This window comes from Mugil cephalus, chromosome 3 (genome assembly GCF_022458985.1).
Source record: "Mugil cephalus isolate CIBA_MC_2020 chromosome 3, CIBA_Mcephalus_1.1, whole genome shotgun sequence".
Classification (NCBI taxonomy): domain Eukaryota; kingdom Metazoa; phylum Chordata; class Actinopteri; order Mugiliformes; family Mugilidae; genus Mugil; species Mugil cephalus.
The window spans coordinates 14,204,643-14,223,073 of NC_061772.1; the positions used below are offsets into that span (position 1 = coordinate 14,204,643).

An 18,431-nucleotide genomic window follows, 5' to 3' on the forward strand; every position below is an offset into this window, starting at 1 on the left:
CTCTTCCTGTGTGCCCACTGGGAGCCAGTTTATCCTATTAGATCACAGCAGATATGGAAAGTATGGAAAGAAGGAAATTGGTTGCCCCCAAATATTTTTTTTTTCGTATGCAATTATTGCAGGTCGGACGCTGGAAGGTACAAAGGTCGTACATAAATATACTATACAGTGTGTGCTGTTTATATTCACTCGCTACAGACCGAATTCAGGACACTAGCGAAGATAGACAGATACTTTACTCATCCCGAGGGAAATTCGGCATCCTGTTGCATCTGTAAGGCAAAAGAAAAATCATATAATTAGCATGTCAAATGTCAAGCCTCTTGAGACAATTTGGATTGTTACTGAAGACCCTACATACACACAATATAAGAAGACAAAAGCCTATAACTACCCAGCACTAAATCCTATCTTCAAGACTGTTGTAGCATTTTAGCATTTGATAAAAATAACTGTTGCTTCAACTGTGTTTTCACTTTGGAGGCTGTGGTTTGTAGCGCTATTGACTTGCATTGTGTTGTGCTGACACACATGTTTCCTACTATGTTTTCAGTTACTCAGTTAATCACCACCTTTCTTATGATGTTTCAACGTAAACGGAACATTATGACGTTATAATATAGTCAACAGATGGGGGATTCGGTGCAGGACTGTTGTATAAGGCTGTTTTCACTTCTAGTGTGCCTAATGAACTGGCAAGTCATTGACTAAAGATTCAGAACAGATGGTGAGCAATACGATTACAAGGAAATGTAGCCCGTATTAATTGAATACTGACAGGGAAGCACAGACAGGCACTGTATTAAGTCTAGGCCACATATGATAAGAACGCCCTGGCTAATGAATTTAATCAAAGCTCAGTCAGAACTCATGTGGCTCATTTGCGGGAAATTTCCCAAACAGATACTGTTGTGATGTATGAGAAGATTAGTAATTACTGCATCACCTGAGCGTTATGCCTTGAAAGAACTAAGCAGGGACAGCAAAAGACAGCAGATGGATGTCTGGTGAGTTTGCAGGGGTTTTTTTTCTTTTTTTTTTTGCAGAAGTAAACTTTAACCTGTGTTTAATTTTGGTACAAAATCTCATCTCAAGTCAGGAAGTGGTTGATTGTAGCTGCTGCAAGTTTACTCAAAAAGCTTTCCGCAGGTGTAGACAAGAACCTAGTACACGCCCCTGTACGGTTTCACAACTTGTGCTGGGGAGACAGACTAACATTGCTGCTCTGCTTGTAACGATGGACATGATCATTGTTCTTCTGTGTGAGTATACTGACAACTGGTATCTACTCCCCGCGCATGTTTAAGTCGGCATGATTAATTTATTTTAACACTTTTTTCTTGAAGGTGCACTTGCAAGTCAGGTTGCAAGCCAAACCAAAGGTGAGTTAAGGTTCCCTCGTTAAAATATTTGTAAAAAATACTGTTACAGTGCATTGATACTGTTATCAATGCTGTGCTGTCTTACAGAGATTTCTCCTGCGAGGATCCTGGCCCAGCAGACAGTTCTTAGCGAGAATAGTGACCTTTATCTCACCTGCAGCACATTTGGAAGGAAGAAAAACTCTGAGATTTCCATTTATCTGGTGAAAGATGGAGTAGAGATCAATAAAATAACACATAAACAAGAGAAAAATGATGTCACCTTCCACATTCCCAGAGTCAGTCTTCGGCACACTGGAAAGTACAGCTGTGTGTATTCACTTTCAAATTACACTCCCACTGCATTAACAGTTAAAGGAGAAAACGTCATTGACATTCTGGTTATAGGTAATTATTTCTACTCTTACTAAAGCATTGCATCTGGGTTCTTTTCTTTCCACTAATTTCTCCTGCTGCCGTGCAGCCAGTTCTGTCCCAGCAGATATTTCGCTGGCTGGGCCGAGTACTATTCACGAGGGACACTACGTCGAATTCAGGTGCTCGGTTTCTTCGGTCCTGCGTACACCTGGTGGGTGCCAGCTCATTCAGTCTTTCCTGAAGAAGAACGGGACCGTCCTCCGAGTGCAAGCATTTAACATCACTCGAATGGAGACGACTTTCACCATCCGAGACGTAGTACTGAGGGATTCAGGTCTTTACAGCTGCACGGTGCTGCCAGTGCATTGCATCCAAGAGATGCAGATCCATGAAAACACACATGAAAACCTTGTGTATCTTGAGGTGAAAGGTGAGGATGTCACAAATAATGGTTAAAAATGCATTTTTTCCCCCATCTGCTTCAGTCAGTGCTTTCATTTTTCTGAGTTTTGTTTTGTTTCTTCTGCTTTCGATTCCAGGGGATTTTGCCCGACCAATGATTATCTTCGGTGCAGTGCTAATGCTGATATTGTTAATCAGTCTGGTACTGTTGTGGATCTCACGCAAACCAGGTTGGATGAAAGAAATCAAAAATCTAATGCTCAGTTTTTGAATCTGTATTTTGCTGTGTATTTAGGAGGAACTTCTGTTCTGTATGAGACTGGTTCATCAAACCAAACCCATTATGAACATTAACTGTATTTTGTCTGTTTCAGAAGTCCTATCTTTGTTGTGCAAACCACGGTAATTTATTTTATTTTTTTTTTTTTTTTAGCCTGACTGATGATTGAAGCACTTCTGTCTGTTGCATGCATAGACAAGAGTGAACATCTGCTGTATATTACTGCAGTATTTACAGTATGGTGCATATATGTATATGAATGTGCCGCTGCCATATACAAATAATAGTGCTGTGATTAAAGTCCTTGCTAACTGTTGTATTATGTTTTCTTACAGGCCAAAGAAAAAGCAGGAAAATACAAACACATTGGAGGAAGAGTCGGTGCACATGGAGGAACAGGGTCTGCAAGCACGGGGCGGTATGTTGAAAATGGAATTAAGATAAAGACAGGCTCTGGAGAACTCGTAATAAAATTACGCATGATAACAATAAACATAGTCTAGTTGAGTTCTGTCCTGTTATAATCCAAAAGAAAACGGAGAAAGAAAAAAAAGACAGGGTACACAAATCATTAAATCATTACAGTGTCTTTAGGCAAACTGCTGCTGTATATACAACTGTCCAGATTAACTGTTGATAAGAATAATATATAACTGATAGTAGATTATATTTGTCACTCTTTTCTCATCTTAATCTTCTGTTTTAATTGTCAGGAGAAAAAGAAAAGGAAGAAGAATCCCACAGGACAGTGGAGGACGCAGAGTAAGAACATCAATCAGTTTCAATACAAATAATTACTTCTACTCATAATCTTACTTTTTCAATTGAGATATCATCTCTGAAGTAATGAACTCTGACACAACTTTTCACTTAAAAAAAGGAAATTCAGACAATGCATGAAAGTGTAAATACATTCTGCCTGGTTTTATTTTCTGATTCCATTAAACTTGACGTGTTTTACAGTATTATTATTATTATTATTGCTCAGCTTGTCAACCTTTTCTCAACAGGTATAACAACGTCTCTAGCTCCTTTGACTACGATGATTGTGAGGGAGTGTATAGCGTTGCAGGTAAGGGATTATCTATCTGTTCATCTAAAAAGTAAAGTCAAGTCATATTAAATGAGAATTATGACATTGTACAGATGTGCTACAGGTCATTATCGTGTGTCCAAAAGTAGAGTCACTTGTTAAATTCACTGTGACTGTTGATTTTCATATCTTTAGATGCTCTATGTAAAGGTGAAGGCAAATTGGACGTGAAAATGAGAATAATAAAATGTTGCATGCTTATTATGATGCTGTAATCAGCAGGTTCGTCAGTTATTGGTTTCGGCAGAAAACCACACGTGCATTTGTAGCAGTGTAGGGCAGACATGAATAGAGGTGTGCCTCACAAGAACTAATTCTGGCCTGTAAGATGCTCGAAGAAAACAATCTTCAAAGCCAAAACTGACGCATGAGCAGCCGTTGTTTAATTGCAAACTTTCCAACCACAGATGATCCACCTGCGAGAGCAATTCAGCAAAGTCTCTATGCCACGACCATCAAACATAAAAAATATTTAAACCAGCGCTCAGGAGCTTCGGCTGTCAATCAAGTGCCTGCTTGTTTGTGAAATGTTGAGACATGTAATTATAAAAGAAATAAGTTGTCTATGAATGTTTCATGAAACAATAATACAATTGGAACCATATATGGGAACTTGAGCACACATTTTAATTTGCATCCCTTTGCCGCATAGTGAGGCCGAGAAGCATGTGGTTTTCAACCTCATGAGCGATTAGCATAACTGCTTTATTAGGTGTCATGAAGAAATGTCCTAATGTTAATGTGTATGTGGACGCGTGCTTGAATCAGCACTTTTTCCTTTCTAAATACATGTTTACATTTGTTTACCACTTAAGGGCATGGAACCATATATGATCATTTCAATAATCTTGATTTTCTACATGAAAAGTAGAAATTTTGTAAAAATTCACAAAAGTCTTCCCACGCCCTCCAATAACACTTGAGGCTTGAAATTTAGAATTTCCAAGTATTTCAATGAGTTCCCTGTAAATTTGATTAATTATTTTACATCGAACAAACACATATTACTTTGCATATCATATTTTTATTTAAATTGATAGATGCCGTTACCGATATAATCTGGATTGTATTTGGACATACTGTATGCCGATCATAACATAAACTTATAGTACATTTATATACATTCTACAACTCAACCCTATCCTTTGATATGTCACTGTCTGTATTAGCCTGAGAATGTTACATTTGTTAGATAATAATCCAGAGTTGCTATTTGTAATAGCATAGGTGTATTTGAGTGATAATTAACTTACTACTGCTGTTGGACAAATATACTGTGCATCTGGATGTGAGACATTTTGAGCCTAATGTGCATACTGTGTATATATGTACTGTATATGTGTGTTTAAGAAATTGATCAGCAGGCTAATGTCCAGTAGCTGCCTGCTTCAAATGTTAACTAGTGTGTCCTTATTAAAGATTAGCCAAGGAGTTTGATGACCTCGGCAGCACTGACTGTGATGACTCTGCTGTGAGACGCACAGATGGGGAGCTTATGAAAAGAGGAGAGTGACTGGTTTGTCATTGTTCCATTCCACCTATTAGATAATAACTTGAGAAAGTTATGATTGTTCACCCACAGTACATAGCGGCTTTTCTCTGTGTTTTGATTTCAGCAACTGCATCAGCTTTCAAATGTAATAAAGTAAAGCAAAACCAAAGAAGTAAATGTAAATGCACCTTCTTGGCCACTGTCATTGTTACACAGCTTGGGTGAATACCTCACAAATTATAATCTTAACATAACCATGGAAAAATGGAATAAGAAACTTCTGCCACACTTTAAACGGATTCCAGCTTTATTTACATGAATGCATCACTAGAGAATTAAAATAAAAAATAAAAAATCATGATTTAAATAGTTCTCGTCTGCCAGAGGACAGTTTCTTGTCATTTTTTATTGATTTGAATGCCTTTTCTTTCTTTTTTCGTCAACCTGAAACAGACAAGAGGTAGGAAAGTAATGACTGCAACAGTGGCCAGAGAAGACAAAACTACATCTACAGAGTAGTAGGAGTACCAGGGCATTCTAAAGGACTCAGTTCTCAGGTGAGCTGCACCTTTGTGCCTCATGACAAACTCTATCCAGAAGAGGGCACTCTCCAGTGGTGTTATTGGCTGATCTCTGTGCAGCCTGGACAGTCTCTGCATGTTCATCCTGTAGGAGGGCTCGTTCAGGACTTCCTGGATGGCCTTCAGGAAGTTGTCGTCTTTGTCCACTGTAGCTAATGTAAGAATCTTAGCTCCTCCTCTGTCTTTCAGACGGAGCAGGTTGTCGTATTGGTCAAAAAACACAGGGATACCAACAACTGGGACTCCATGATAAATAGCTTCTTGGACTCCATTTGTTCCTCCATGAGCAACAAACAGTTTGATCTTAGGGTGTCCTAACAGGTCATTCTGTGGCATCCAGTCAACCACTAAGGTGTTGTTACCCAGAGTGGCTGGTCTGTCACCAGTATACTTCCAGATGACTTTCTGAGGTAATTTAGCAAAAACAGCAGCGATCTCATTTGCCAAGTCAGCAGGAAGTTCACCTATAAAAGTCCCCAGAGACATGATGATGACTCCATGCTCTCCAGAACCCTGAACAAACTCTTCCAAGTGTTGAGGTAGAGGTTTAGCAGGTTTGCACTGGAACCCTCCGATATAAATAACGTTAGGCATGGTGGGGCGAGGGAACTCAAACACAAAGTCCGCCCTCATGAGCCACAGGTCCGCTCCCTGTAATAAGCCACTGTATCTAACTTCTGGGCCGAAAAACTTATTACAAACAGCTTGATACTGTGGGTGGATTAGAAACGTGTCTTGGAATTGCCATATGACATAGAAAAGGAGATTTTTGACCCTCTGTATGAACCTCATTTTGTCTGTAAGTCCTGAGCCAGTCATTGGGATATAAGATAACGGAGAAGGTGCAATCGCCAAGTGTCCCTCGCCACTAGTTACCCATCGTACGTTGTAGACCAGAGGAAGCTTAAGAGCGTGAGCCAGTATTATACCTGCACCCCATGCAGGGTCAGTAAGGAGCAGGTCATACTTACGAGCCTTTAAATTATCCATCAGTTCTTTATCTTTAAGCATGATCGTAGCCATTTTGGATATTAGCCCATGCATGTCAAACATTGCACTAAACATTTCAGCCTGCAAGTTCACAAAGGTCATAACAGAGGCCTCTCCTCTTTCTATGCTGAAGATCTTTTTCAGGATGGGTTTGATAAAATCGTGATTAAAGGCTTCGGTGACAGGAACAGTGATTGTCTTGTAGTGGACAGAGTGCTCCTTGATGTACCAGCTATCACTGGTCCGTACGACATCGACAGAATGTCCTTGAGCATGGAGGGCTTTGATCATGATCCCAATGTTCACCCAATGGCTTCCCTCCAAAGGAACGATCAAAATCTTGCCTGCGTGACTAACCCTCCATGACAGGAATACTGCACATAGTAGAAGAAAAGTCCTCATGTTTCTACTGGAAGTCAGCTTCAGCCTGAAAGAAACACAAATATTTTTTTTTAATATATTTGAGTTATGTAGGATACCAAACCAGTACATTTACTTATAGCTTTTTACGGTGTGAGTCAGTGATATTATAGTATATAAAAAATATAATCTACAACAAACCTTTAGTACATGAAGTGGCTCCAGGCATGCAGACACTTGTTTCTGTGATTGCAGAGTGAAAAATCTGTACTAGTAAATACATAAATACACATTCCAGAGGAAGCTTGTATAACTGGATTATGGATAAGCTTTCCCTGGGCTTTTTTTCCAAGAATGAAGAACAATGTGGCCCATTTATTGAATCCGTGTCCTGTGTTCAGTCTATTGTTTAAATGTATGCAAGTCGCTGCCTTCAGCAGTTTACACTTTCATTCCAGTGATAAATAATATACGTACATAGGACTTATTTTATCAGTCAGAAAATTTATTAACCTGTTTTGTAATTAATTTTGATGTTGGTTCTCCGAAGGGAGTATGTGAGCATTTAAGGTTATAATAACGTAATTTAAAAGGGGATGTAAGGAGAGGGAGAGACAAATTATATTTGAAAAATGTGCATAATATCACTGTAGTATAATACTGTATGGCTCCAGAAATTATCACAGATCATAACGTATTACTAAATGTACCATGATACACAGTGCAACATATCGAATGTCATATTTATATGTCAAAGAAATGATAAATATTTCAGTAAAAGTGAAAATATATGAAACGTTTACTCACCACAGCGGCAATGGTTGAAATCAGTTCCTCCTCACAAATTAATAGCCTACAATCCTGCAGGTGAAATTATATGTTGAACTCTGAAAATTATAGAGCAATTTTAAATGAAAACTTTAAGAAAAACCATGACATCTAATGCATTAAAATCATTATGTATTGTCTGGGGTTGCTGCAGCTTACATTTCAACATGCTGGTAACAGAATGTTGCAGTTAGCAGGTTCAAGGTTCAGTTTTGTTGACCAAAATGAGTTTGACCTGTGGTCAGCATCTCTACCTTATGACTGATTCACATGTAGCTTAACACAAATAGAAAGACAGATGCTTTATTTATACCGTGGGAAATTCGGTGTCTAGTAATATCATTGCATAGTAACAGAAATGAAAGATATTTAAGTTATGTAATAATATAAATATATAATATTGTGTAAAAAAAAAATAAAAATACAGTAGTGGCAGCAATGACCACAGTCCAGTTGTTTCGTCACAGGGAGGCGCTGTAGAGTCTTATGGCCTGAGGAACAAACAACCTCCTCAACCTGTCCATGAAGGAGGACAGAGACAGCAGCCTGTCACTGAACAAGCTTCTCTGCCTGACTATGGTATTGTGTAGAGTGGTGGACATTGTTCATTCAAGGTCCTTGCATCTGCCACTGATGTCAGAGACATTCTGTGTCATTTTATCCAGCCGCAAGGTTCCCTTCTTTTTAGTGCTGCCTCCCCAGCACACCACAGCGTAGAAGAGGACGCTGGCAACGATAGTCTGATAGAACGTGTCCAGCAGCTTCCGGTCTCGTTAGTTTGTGATCCAGCTGTAGGTCTGAACCACCTCTACACACTCCCCACTGATTGTTACAGGTTTTAGGTGGGGCCTGGACCTCCCATCTCCTTGGTTTTAGCTTAGTTTTAGTTGTTCACCAGATTCTTATAGTCCTGCTTCTGTCCATCCCTGACACTTCTGCATATGACATGAGCACAGGGTGAATTTAATTTCTGGGGTTTGGTCAAAGCTGGACACTGGGGGCTCAGTTGATATCAGGGTACGTTCAGGTGACGACATACTGTGCAAGTGCGTCAACTTGCCTGTATATCTAAAACATTAAGTCAGTTCTAAAACATTAACTCATCTTTCAGGGATATGAAGGGGGTATGTTTTTTTACTACCATCTATACTTCATCTTCATTGTCCGCATCTTCCTTTTTAACTCTGAAGTGTTATGACCACTACTCTTCAATCTTTCTTCCATCTCAACTATCTGCTGCTCCTGCATGTAAAAACATGTCAATGCATTCCATTTTTAGATGTAGTGTCTGTGTTAGTGCAGTGCAGTTGGAAACTGGAATGTCACTGATAACATCAGTACAGTCACCAGCAAGTCCCTGCTGATGGTGCCTTTATTGTCCTTGTGAGATGTAATGTGTATGTGCGACCATGCAGAGGCAGCGCACACTCGACTAAAGGTTATAGGCACAGATAAATCTCACTGCTGGTTGTGTAGTGGATCTAGAACATTTTATTACGCGTCCCCAGATTACACTATTTAAGCTATCAGTATGCAACATCAGTCATCAAATGTGGGAGAGTTGGAGCTAATAGAAGACCTTTGTGTTAAGTAACACTGAGGGAAAAACATCCCTGACCTACATTACCACTCTAGTGAGCTGTTACCATCGATCGTCTTACAGCCCTCCCAAGAATGCCATGTTTGTTGAAAGGCTGAAGGGAAGGGCTGGGAAATTCAAGTCCTGGCAGGAAATAGTGGTCTCCTTCCCGCATCGTGTGAAGTGGTTTCAACAGAGCGGGTGACACAAATGCAAATTACAGCAGTGCTCTTCTACATTCCAAAGGATTTAGAAGCATTGTAATGTTGTTCTCTTCTCATGCTACCGCTCCTTATCAACGTTCAAAAGTTTGCAAAATTTTCAGTGACTTTTCAGGTTGCTAATGGGCCCAGGAGATATAAAATCTTTAATCAGATTGATCATCAACAGTTAAAATACTAAAAACTATAGATAATGGGTGTGCACACAAAAATTAAGCACATAAATTACCATTGAAAAGCAGCGGCAGTTGTTCTGTTCGACAGTTTGTTCTCGTTGATAATAAATCACCGCTCAACAACATCAGGTACACAGGGTCAAATGAATATTACATATTGCATTTATTTATGAGTGAAAAATGGTGAAAATTGAGATGATCTCATTTAAGACATCATTAAACTCAGGGACACAGAAGTTGGTATCCTTAGAAAGAGTTTGTCAAATCCAAACTCTGCACTTTTTCTATATACTTCGTATTACATACTAATTACCATAGTATGCACTTTAAACTTATGCTTTCCAAGAAACTGTCTTGGAGAGAATGACCTACACCACTACAGAATTATTTTATATATGGTAATCTCAGTCTTTCAAATCTCAAATGACCATCATGAGCTGTTAATGTACTTTGCTCCCGGTAGTGGACAGCTGAACTTTGGATCTTAGAGGAGCGTTCCAACATGGGTAGGGACGATTATGCTGGCCCATTTGTAAATAACTGGGATAAAGAGGAGGGCAGAGCCCAAGATTGACACTAGGAGGAAGGCCCACAAAAACATTCGATCCAGAACCTGGGCTACAAACTTCCAGTCTTGTACCACCTGTAGCAAAGAAGAAGCACATGTCAGTATCTAGATATACAGTCAATAAATTCTCAGAGACATATCTAGGAGCCTGCGTTTCATTGCATTTTGAGAAGTTTACTGTCTTTGTTGTAATTTGTTGTTTTTCTTAGACACTTCACAAAAAATTGGACTCAAAATCTACCCAACTCACCTCTCTGACCTCATTTTCCTTAACCACGTGCATGGTTATGTAGCGAATAGATTCCAAAGCTGCTTGTAGGTTGTGTCGTGTGTAGAGTGGAGGATTGAGCTCGCGTGTTGAGTCTTTAATCCTGCCCAGTCCCACTGGTCCGCCAGCCCTGACCACTCCAGTGGTGGCGTAACGGTCCACATGGCTGCGCATGCACAGCAGTTTTGGGAGCCGATGCAGGAAAATCCTCCTCACCCAGGGTGCCATGTCATGATGTGTAGAAGAAGACCGGTGGTGAATGTTGATGGCAAAGACGGTTATGACAATCGAGAGTGTGACAAAGATCATGGTGAAGACCAGGTACTCCCCGATAAGAGGGATAGCCTTGGAAGAGGAGGGGATTATCTCCTCAATAACCAGGAGGAAGACAGTGAGCGACACCAGCACTGAGGTGCAGAGAGAGATCTTCTCCCCGCCATTTGAGGGCAGATAAAAGACAAGGATAGTGAGGAAGGACAGGCCAATGCAGGGGATGATGAGGAAGAGCGTATAGAAAAGAGGCAGTCTGCGGATAATAAAGAAGTAGGTGATAGTGGGATAGGAAGAGCTACCATCAGTTCTTAGGCCACGGCTACCTGTGGCTTTCACTATCTCCCATTCGCCATTGTCAAAATAGTCCTGCTTGTCCACGTGGAAATCCTCCAGAATTACATCCACCTGTTACATAAAGAGTAAAATTTCAGGTTAGTCATTGCTCTTGACTAACAGTGAAGTACTGTATACAGATTACAGTATAAAGTAGAGAGATTCACCTGGGAGCCATCGTAAGTCCAGGAGCCAAACTTCATTGAACAGTTCTGGAGGTCAAAAGGAAAGAAGGTGACATCGATAGTGCAGGCTGACTTGTAATTAGCTGGAGGCGTCCATAATATGGTTCCATCATACTTAACAACAGCCTTAGTGACAGTTCCCTCAAAACGACCATCTGAACTGTTGAGAGAAATATATCTGGTTGAGACCGATAACTCCCTGTATGGCAACCTCTATTTCACACAGAACGTTTTTAATTAGATAGATAGATAGATAGATAGATAGATAGATAGATAGATAGATAGATAGATAGATAGATAGATAGATAGATAGATAGATAGATAGATAGATAGATAGATAGATAGATTCTAGACTCACTTTAACCCTCTAGAATTCAGAGCATAATTGGCCATTTTTGACTACTTTTGGTTTTACCTTTATATTTAATCTTAAAAACGGTTTACATTGCTTTGTTTGGTATCATTCTTTTCAGCACAACCTCACCTGTGTCATTTTACAATTATCTTTTCATTCTGACAAACTGTATTAACGAACATGTTTAACGAACCATTTTTATGACTTAAAAATCTAAATCTAAATTCTAAATTTCAAAAGCGTACGTACAGATTTAGCAAACCCTTAAACATTAAAATGAACTTAATGCATCACGCATTTTTGTACAACTATTTATTGACAAAACTATTAGGTGTAATGGTAAGTAATAATATCTAAAGTCCCAAATCTCTGGTTCCTCTCTCTTTGGCTGCAGTCACTCCATAGATTGAATATAGCGTCTTCCTTAGCAACCAATGACAGACCATTTCCTGACCGGTCGATGGGATGCATTTTTCCACCAATAGAAAAGGGGGAATGGGGGAGGGGCGGTGGTGTTTCTTTTTTTTTCTTTTTTTTGCTTTCGAGCATTTAAAACTGGCGAGCGTTTTCCTTTTCACCGTTTCTCCGTGCACCAGAAGCACATCAGCATGACGGCAATATTAAGAAAAAGTGTGCGGTAAATTATTTCTAATAAGTCTTGTTTTACTTGGCCTATCAACACAGTTTAAAAACTGGTATACAGTTTACGTCGTCTTAAATTGTCGACTCCAGAGGGTTAAAGATTAAAACTATGTAGGACTGAGAGAAGAAAAAAGAGCAGTTATATTTAAAGATTAGTGAGTATATGTGAGTACATACCATTTATAAGGTAGTAATATGTGGTTCACTGCGCTGTGTTATTCTATAAGTATTCTATATGCTATATGCTTTGACTATCATACAACATTTGGGAAATACAAAATACTTATCATGCTATCATTTCCTTCATGTACAGTTACACATACTTATCATACAGTACAACATCAGGAAGCCAAATCCGGTCAGAGGGTACTCGGATAGTTGTAATTCCCAGGTAGTCATCGGGGTTCCACCGGAGTTTCATGTCAGCCCACTCCTGCATCAGAGACAGATGTTGGATTTCATTTAAAAAGTGACCAAAAAAATACATACTCCTGCACTGATCTTTGTTACGGAAGACTTATAAATGTAAAAATGTAAATAAGTGATAGTTGGTAGTTGTTTTTTCCTAAGCTAAGGTAGCTAGCAGCAGTTTCAAATTTAACTTACAATGCAGACATGATAATGATCCTCTTCGGTGTTCTCATCTAACACATAATACAAATCTTAGAACATCTATTCAAAAATGGTTGAAATAAAAAAATATTAGATTTGAATAATGTGTGGTACACATGGTAAGGACCCTGTGTCGACATAATCAGTATGGTAACTACACCAACATTTGAAAGCTTCGTGTAGTTTTCCTAAACCAACCAGGTGATCTCTGAGGTTAAGGTGAGGAGATACAATTACAAAGTCTCTTCACTTTGTCAGGGGCATCTACGATGGACTGACATCAGTGACGAGGCCACTGCCCTTCAATTTCCCTTTTTTGCATGATATAATTTATCATTGTGAAAGGGAGAAACTGACCTGAGTGGCAGAGCCTGCCTTGTGGGGATAATTTATAAAATGCATTACACACAGGACAACCAAGACCATAAATAAGGCTGACAGGAGCAGGAGTGGGGAGGAAGCGCCTTGCGGAGGCAGGTGCGTGGGCACAGGGCCACAATGGCTCATACAGATGAGAACTGTCAGTTAAAGGCCACCAAACCAAATTAAAAATGGGTGCAGGCAGGTGATCTGCACACGTAAATGCTGTTTAAGCCGGAGGTTGTACTTCCATGGCAACAAAAGTCACACTAACAAGTTCACCCGCATTTTCACTAATGGTGAAATGTAATATACGGCTGTACTTGCCTGTTTCATCCAAACATTGGTTGTCATCAGTTGGTTTTTCTCATCCTAGAAAGTTAAAACAAATTAAATCTTCTGATTTTAATTTAAGGAATATATGAGTGAAGCAGATATATTGTATTCTTTATATCATATCCTTTAAAAACTCCAGGTAACCTTATAGTAACTCACCACATCAACTAGCTGGGAGATAGCCAGTCCAAACTTTACACTGATCGTCTGGTTTAGGTATGCCACTGGGCGAACCCATTTCTGATAGTTTCCAAAGAGATATTTGAACAGTTTGTCCTCTGCTTTGGCATAGGAGGAGAGTTTTGGAACCCCTAAAAGTGCAAACAGATGCAAAAACGTTGAATGTATCTTGAGTCCATTAAAAAATCATTAATTTCTCAATATATGTATTAAATCTTTGGTTTTAAAAGAGAAACAAAAGCCTGGCCACACACCGAAACACACATGTACATTTAAACCTGTATGAACATATTAGATTTGACACAAAGTTTTAGTAACAGAGCCATTGTCATATTCAGTAGCAGAGATTGGACCATATTCACCCAATATGTTTCAAACAAGTTTACCGAGTTTTGCGTCCTTCATTTATTCATGCAATGAGTGCATGTCAGGCTCAGTGTGAGCCTGACATGCACTCATTGCATTAGTAACAGCACTGAAGCCACTCTTAATTTAAGGGACATGCTTTTCATGTAAAACAGGTTTACTTATAAATCTTGCCACAATACATATTAATATGTGATGTCTTGCTTGGGACCAGTACAGCCAACTAATAAATCAAGCTCTAAAACTACTGGCCAAAGCATGATTTGTGTCAATAGATGGTGTAATCTCCCATAATGTGTGTATGTTGTCTTGTACTCACGTAAGAATGTGCAGTTGGTCATAAAACTAATTGATATTAATTGGCTCTCACAGTGCTGAACTGAAAAATTAGGTGGTGCCAACACATTTCTTTCTAATCCAGCTTTTTTCTTTTCTTGTGTTGTCCATCTAGTCCCCTTTAACTGACTAGAGGACAAGACACGTGGCCATGGTATAAATGTCAGCACAGTGGTATATGATGGGTGTAGTTCTTTTACATTTTCAATCAAACAACCCACTTCACTTGTTTGCTGAAGCAGACCTCCAGTAAAGAGTGGAAAATATTGATTATACTTCGAATTGCACGCCATTTCATTCATCCTTCCCCTTTAAATCCTTCACCGTTACAGTAATAAATGCGGTTTATGGCTAGGGAATGTGGCTAGATATCTACCAGGCTGTCCAAAATGTATGGTTCCACCCTTAGTGTGCATGGATCAATGAAAAACAAAGCTGCAACACATTCAATCAATGGCGGTGTGATCAGCAAATTCATCAGCTCTCCGGTTCCTCCTGCATCCTTCCTAGTCGAAATTCAATCAGCTCAATTCCACATTCATAACTGTTGTGTGGCGATAAACAGGATGCGCGTAGGCAGAAACACAGTGTTAAGAATCAATTACGTGCTGAGGAGAGAGGGACCTCGTCCTAAACCAGTGTTGAAATGATATACAGAGTAAATTTAATATTTAATGTATTTTCATTCAGTCAAGGCAATGCTGTCCGCTGTCTGCCAGATGCAGTGGGAAGCACTGCAGGTAAATAAATAAATGAACATGGAAGATATGATACTATATAAATATGTGAGTGTGACACGCTGCCGTTGATGTTGATTCCAATGAGAATGCAACTAGGTTAAACAAAAGCAATAGAGAGAAAAGAGAGAGAAACCCAAAAAATATATAGTATGAGGTAATAAAGATGTAAGATATACACATATGTACAAAATGTCATGACAGAAGCAGAGCATTAGCCGAGTCTTTTCCTGGTTTTCTGACTCCCCATTATCTACCAAGAAAAGATTTAAAAGCTTTAATCTAGTTTTAGCATTTGCATATGTTAAGTTAATGTTTATGGTACTTTTTCATTTATGCAGTATTTCACAAAACGTAGAAAAATATTTAACACATTTTATAATGTCAGCCTAATTATTCTAGCTTCAATAGCAGCTTCCAAATAATGGAAATGCAATGACTGTAAAATGTGATATGAACATGAACTGTAAGTGGTCACAATAACACCATTTGCTTGATTCCGTCTTGGACTCATCACTTGTCTGATGAACATCTGGAGCTGACCGTATTACATTCTACTAGGGTAATTTCATGGGGCAATCCCAACACTCACGCAACGAGTGGCACAGATGACACCAGCAGAGCAACGGCAGCAGCAGCAGCAGTGCGAGAAAGGTGGCTGCTCTTCCTGCTCTCAGCATCATATCAGAGGTGGCACCAGATCCACACAGCTGGTCCCTTGGGCATCCCAGAGCTGGAAAATGAAAACAGTAGCTCTTTGTGTACACCAGGAAACGATATTTGTAGCAGATTCAATCATGCTTGCCAGTAGTCACTCATGCAAACAAAACACAACTTTAATTAAATTCACTGTTAAAAGCAAAAATGTGTAACATATACAAAATAAGAAACTGCCTTAACCATCTTTAATGTACGAACCAACTGACTGCACAAGCCAAGAAGGCACTCTCACCTTGCTAGCATGATCCTCCACAAGACAATGATTACATTTTACATATGAGGATACAAATGCTGTGCACGTACCTGCTCTGAGTGTCTGCCATTAACATACAGACGGGTGAGGCAGTGGTCGTGGACGTGGTGGGAGTCTTGACAACAGCTACAGTGTCGCTCTAGCCCTCCTCCATTCCATGCAGGTTCTTTCTCTCGCCTCACACAGATGCTGCTTCACTCCCTGCTGCTTCCAATTGTGCTCGGGCTACGCATCCTCCTCTCCTCCTCCTCTTCCTTCAGAGAGTCCGCCCTAGCACCCCCCACCCACCACCAGCACCACCACAGTCTGTCCCTCCCCTTCTCCTACCATTCTTCTGGTCACTAATCACAGGCAGGAATAGTCTGTCACCACACTGCCTCTCCGCAGCAGCAAATGGCAAGCTCTGCCAGCGACATCCTGCCCCACGTTTCCATAGCCGTTACCTGGAGTCCATGGCCACATGATGCTTCATTTCAAATCACTAGTTCCCTCAGTGTGGGTTATGTTTATGCGTCCATGGCAACAACGTATTGTTGGAGATATTGTATGAAATTAAAGAAAGTCAATATCCAGCATGCACTGAATAATTAAGTTACATAATTAATTTAGTTTTGATTTTGTCTCTGTTTATTCTTTAATTCTACTCTGCAACAGAAACACACATTTTCACATCAAGTAATTTGAATCATTTTGGTTCTTTTTTTCCTCTTAATGTGCAGAGTTATAGCCCAACACAGAGTCACACTGCCCACAATACCCAATAACTTTTGCTGTGTAAAGAATGAAGGTAGCTCCACACTCCTTACTTTTCTAGTAAGTCGAGGTTGAGTAGTTGATGACGTCACACATTGTAGAAAGTAATGCTTTGCAATGATGAAATCTTTGAATACATCCACAATTGTTCTACCTATTATGTCTATTTCTTGTCAGATAATGGGAATGTTGATAGCCGTGACTCTTCACTAATTTAATGATAACTCTTAACTAGTGTGATGACAATAATACAATTCTCCTGCAAGAACTGCATCTGCTCCTTTTAAAAGAAAATAATAACAAAATACATTGTTCCATGGAAAAATAATTACACCATGAAACTAAAAAGAGAATGCAGAGCATCAGAGTGCAGATGGCGATAAACAAAACAAAAATCCATTACGATATATTTATTAGGAAACCTGACTACAACAAAGAAATATAAGTGTCGACAACCTAATTAACACCAATATTCACAATCCCAGACTGATTTTACAGATTATCTTTTTCTCTGACAACAAAACATACCAACAAGATTCCAGCTTCTAGGTGTGAAGAGCTGACTGACTACTTCAGGGAGAAAACAACTAAAATTAGGTCTGGTATCTGCCAGCAAAACAAGCAGACTGCACTTTAATCAATATACTGTATACAATGTGATGTGAAGTTTGAATGTTTTGACCTGGTTGATGCTGACATTCCAAGGAAAGGTGTAACAGATCTGAAATCTTCCATGTGTCCTTGATCCAATCGCAACCTTCCCTTTCAAAACAACTTTTAATTCAGTATCTGAAAACATACTACCCATAGTGAACCATTCCCTACAGCTAGATGTCTTCCCCTCTGATTTTAAAACTCCTTTAGTTAAACATATTTTAAAAAGAGAAACCTGTCACATTAAATCTCCCAGCAGTTACAGACCACTTTCTAACAAATCAGAACAGATCTCGACAAGAGCAAACCTACAGTGCTGGTCGATACAGTGGACACCACATTCTTCTTAAGTACATTAAGTGACTGGGTTGTCCTATCTGGTGTATTTTAATCTGGTTCTTGACATACCTTTGTGGAAGAGAATTTTTCATCTCTATAGAAAACAATTTATGACTGAGACACTATGAGATTACCTGTATGGGGTACCGCAAGGATCAATTTTGGGACCATTTTTAATTTATACATGCTACCCAGGGGAGATTATAGCTTTAGGGGTGCTTTAAAGTCAAACCACTGTGCCACAAAGCTTAAAAATAAATAAATAAATAAATAAAAGAAATTGCATTTAAATGAGAAGATGAAGTAGGAACTCTCCTTTTTGACTGAACAGACCCTGAAAACTTTTAGCACCCACAACCCTGCCGATCTTCTCTCTCTACTTCCACAGTTATGCTGATGACACTCAGCTCTATGTGGCCA

The 18,431-nt window shown here is 39.4% G+C and overlaps 3 protein-coding genes across 6 annotated transcripts; 1 reads left to right on the plus strand and 2 right to left on the minus strand.

The window, feature by feature from the left end:
- Positions 1 to 115: 115 nt before the first annotated feature.
- Positions 116 to 5,135, plus strand: LOC125005455. Of its 2 annotated transcripts, none has more exons than XM_047580808.1 (10): positions 116 to 1,262; positions 1,347 to 1,382; positions 1,470 to 1,769; positions 1,846 to 2,169; positions 2,279 to 2,371; positions 2,516 to 2,543; positions 2,757 to 2,839; positions 3,135 to 3,183; positions 3,432 to 3,493; positions 3,922 to 5,135. In XM_047580808.1, exons 1-10 carry the CDS (start codon positions 1,001 to 1,003, stop codon positions 4,038 to 4,040), a joined length of 1,356 nt encoding a protein of 451 aa, XP_047436764.1. In that variant the 5' UTR covers positions 116 to 1,000; the 3' UTR covers positions 4,041 to 5,135. The 2 variants fall into 2 exon arrangements, with proteins under 2 accessions (XP_047436764.1, XP_047436765.1); XM_047580809.1 differs by having other exon boundaries at positions 4,934 to 5,135.
- A 155-nt stretch (positions 5,136 to 5,290) lies between these two features.
- LOC125005451 (UDP-glucuronosyltransferase 2C1-like) lies at positions 5,291 to 7,952 on the minus strand. Of its 3 annotated transcripts, none has more exons than XM_047580804.1 (3): positions 7,745 to 7,952; positions 7,139 to 7,180; positions 5,291 to 7,004 (listed from the first exon to the last, which is right to left on the minus strand). In XM_047580804.1, exon 3 carries the CDS (start codon positions 6,977 to 6,979, stop codon positions 5,405 to 5,407), a length of 1,575 nt encoding a protein of 524 aa, XP_047436760.1. In that variant the 5' UTR covers positions 6,980 to 7,004; positions 7,139 to 7,180; positions 7,745 to 7,952; the 3' UTR covers positions 5,291 to 5,404. The 3 variants fall into 3 exon arrangements, with proteins under 3 accessions (XP_047436760.1, XP_047436762.1, XP_047436761.1); XM_047580806.1 differs by lacking the exon at positions 7,139 to 7,180 and having other exon boundaries at positions 7,745 to 7,824; positions 7,925 to 7,942; XM_047580805.1 differs by lacking the exon at positions 7,139 to 7,180 and having other exon boundaries at positions 7,745 to 7,946.
- Positions 7,953 to 9,692: 1,740 nt separating this feature from the next.
- On the minus strand, positions 9,693 to 16,596 carry chrna5 (cholinergic receptor, nicotinic, alpha 5). Its single transcript, XM_047580807.1, has 8 exons — positions 16,316 to 16,596; positions 15,885 to 16,025; positions 13,833 to 13,984; positions 13,665 to 13,709; positions 12,689 to 12,798; positions 11,351 to 11,528; positions 10,560 to 11,255; positions 9,693 to 10,384 (listed from the first exon to the last, which is right to left on the minus strand). Exons 2-8 carry the CDS (start codon positions 15,973 to 15,975, stop codon positions 10,226 to 10,228), a joined length of 1,431 nt encoding a protein of 476 aa, XP_047436763.1. The 5' UTR covers positions 15,976 to 16,025; positions 16,316 to 16,596; the 3' UTR covers positions 9,693 to 10,225.
- Positions 16,597 to 18,431: the final 1,835 nt, after the last annotated feature.

Coding starts and splice junctions, on each gene's coding strand:
- chrna5 (XM_047580807.1), bottom strand. CDS start 15,975: ATGATGCTGAGAGCAGGAAGAGCAGCCACCTTTCTCGCACTGCTGCTG. Junction 13,985..15,884: donor TCATCTGTGCCACTCGTTGC/GTGAGTGTTGGG, acceptor TTGCACTTTTAG/GGGTTCCAAAACTCTCCTCC. Junction 10,385..10,559: donor AGGAAAATGAGGTCAGAGAG/GTGAGTTGGGTA, acceptor TCTTTGCTACAG/GTGGTACAAGACTGGAAGTT.
- LOC125005455 (XM_047580808.1), top strand. CDS start 1,001: ATGTCTGGTGAGTTTGCAGGGGTTTTTTTTCTTTTTTTTTTTGCAGAA. Junction 2,544..2,756: donor TCTTTGTTGTGCAAACCACG/GTAATTTATTTT, acceptor GTTTTCTTACAG/GCCAAAGAAAAAGCAGGAAA. Junction 3,184..3,431: donor AGGACAGTGGAGGACGCAGA/GTAAGAACATCA, acceptor TTTTCTCAACAG/GTATAACAACGTCTCTAGCT.
- LOC125005451 (XM_047580804.1), bottom strand. CDS start 6,979: ATGAGGACTTTTCTTCTACTATGTGCAGTATTCCTGTCATGGAGGGTT.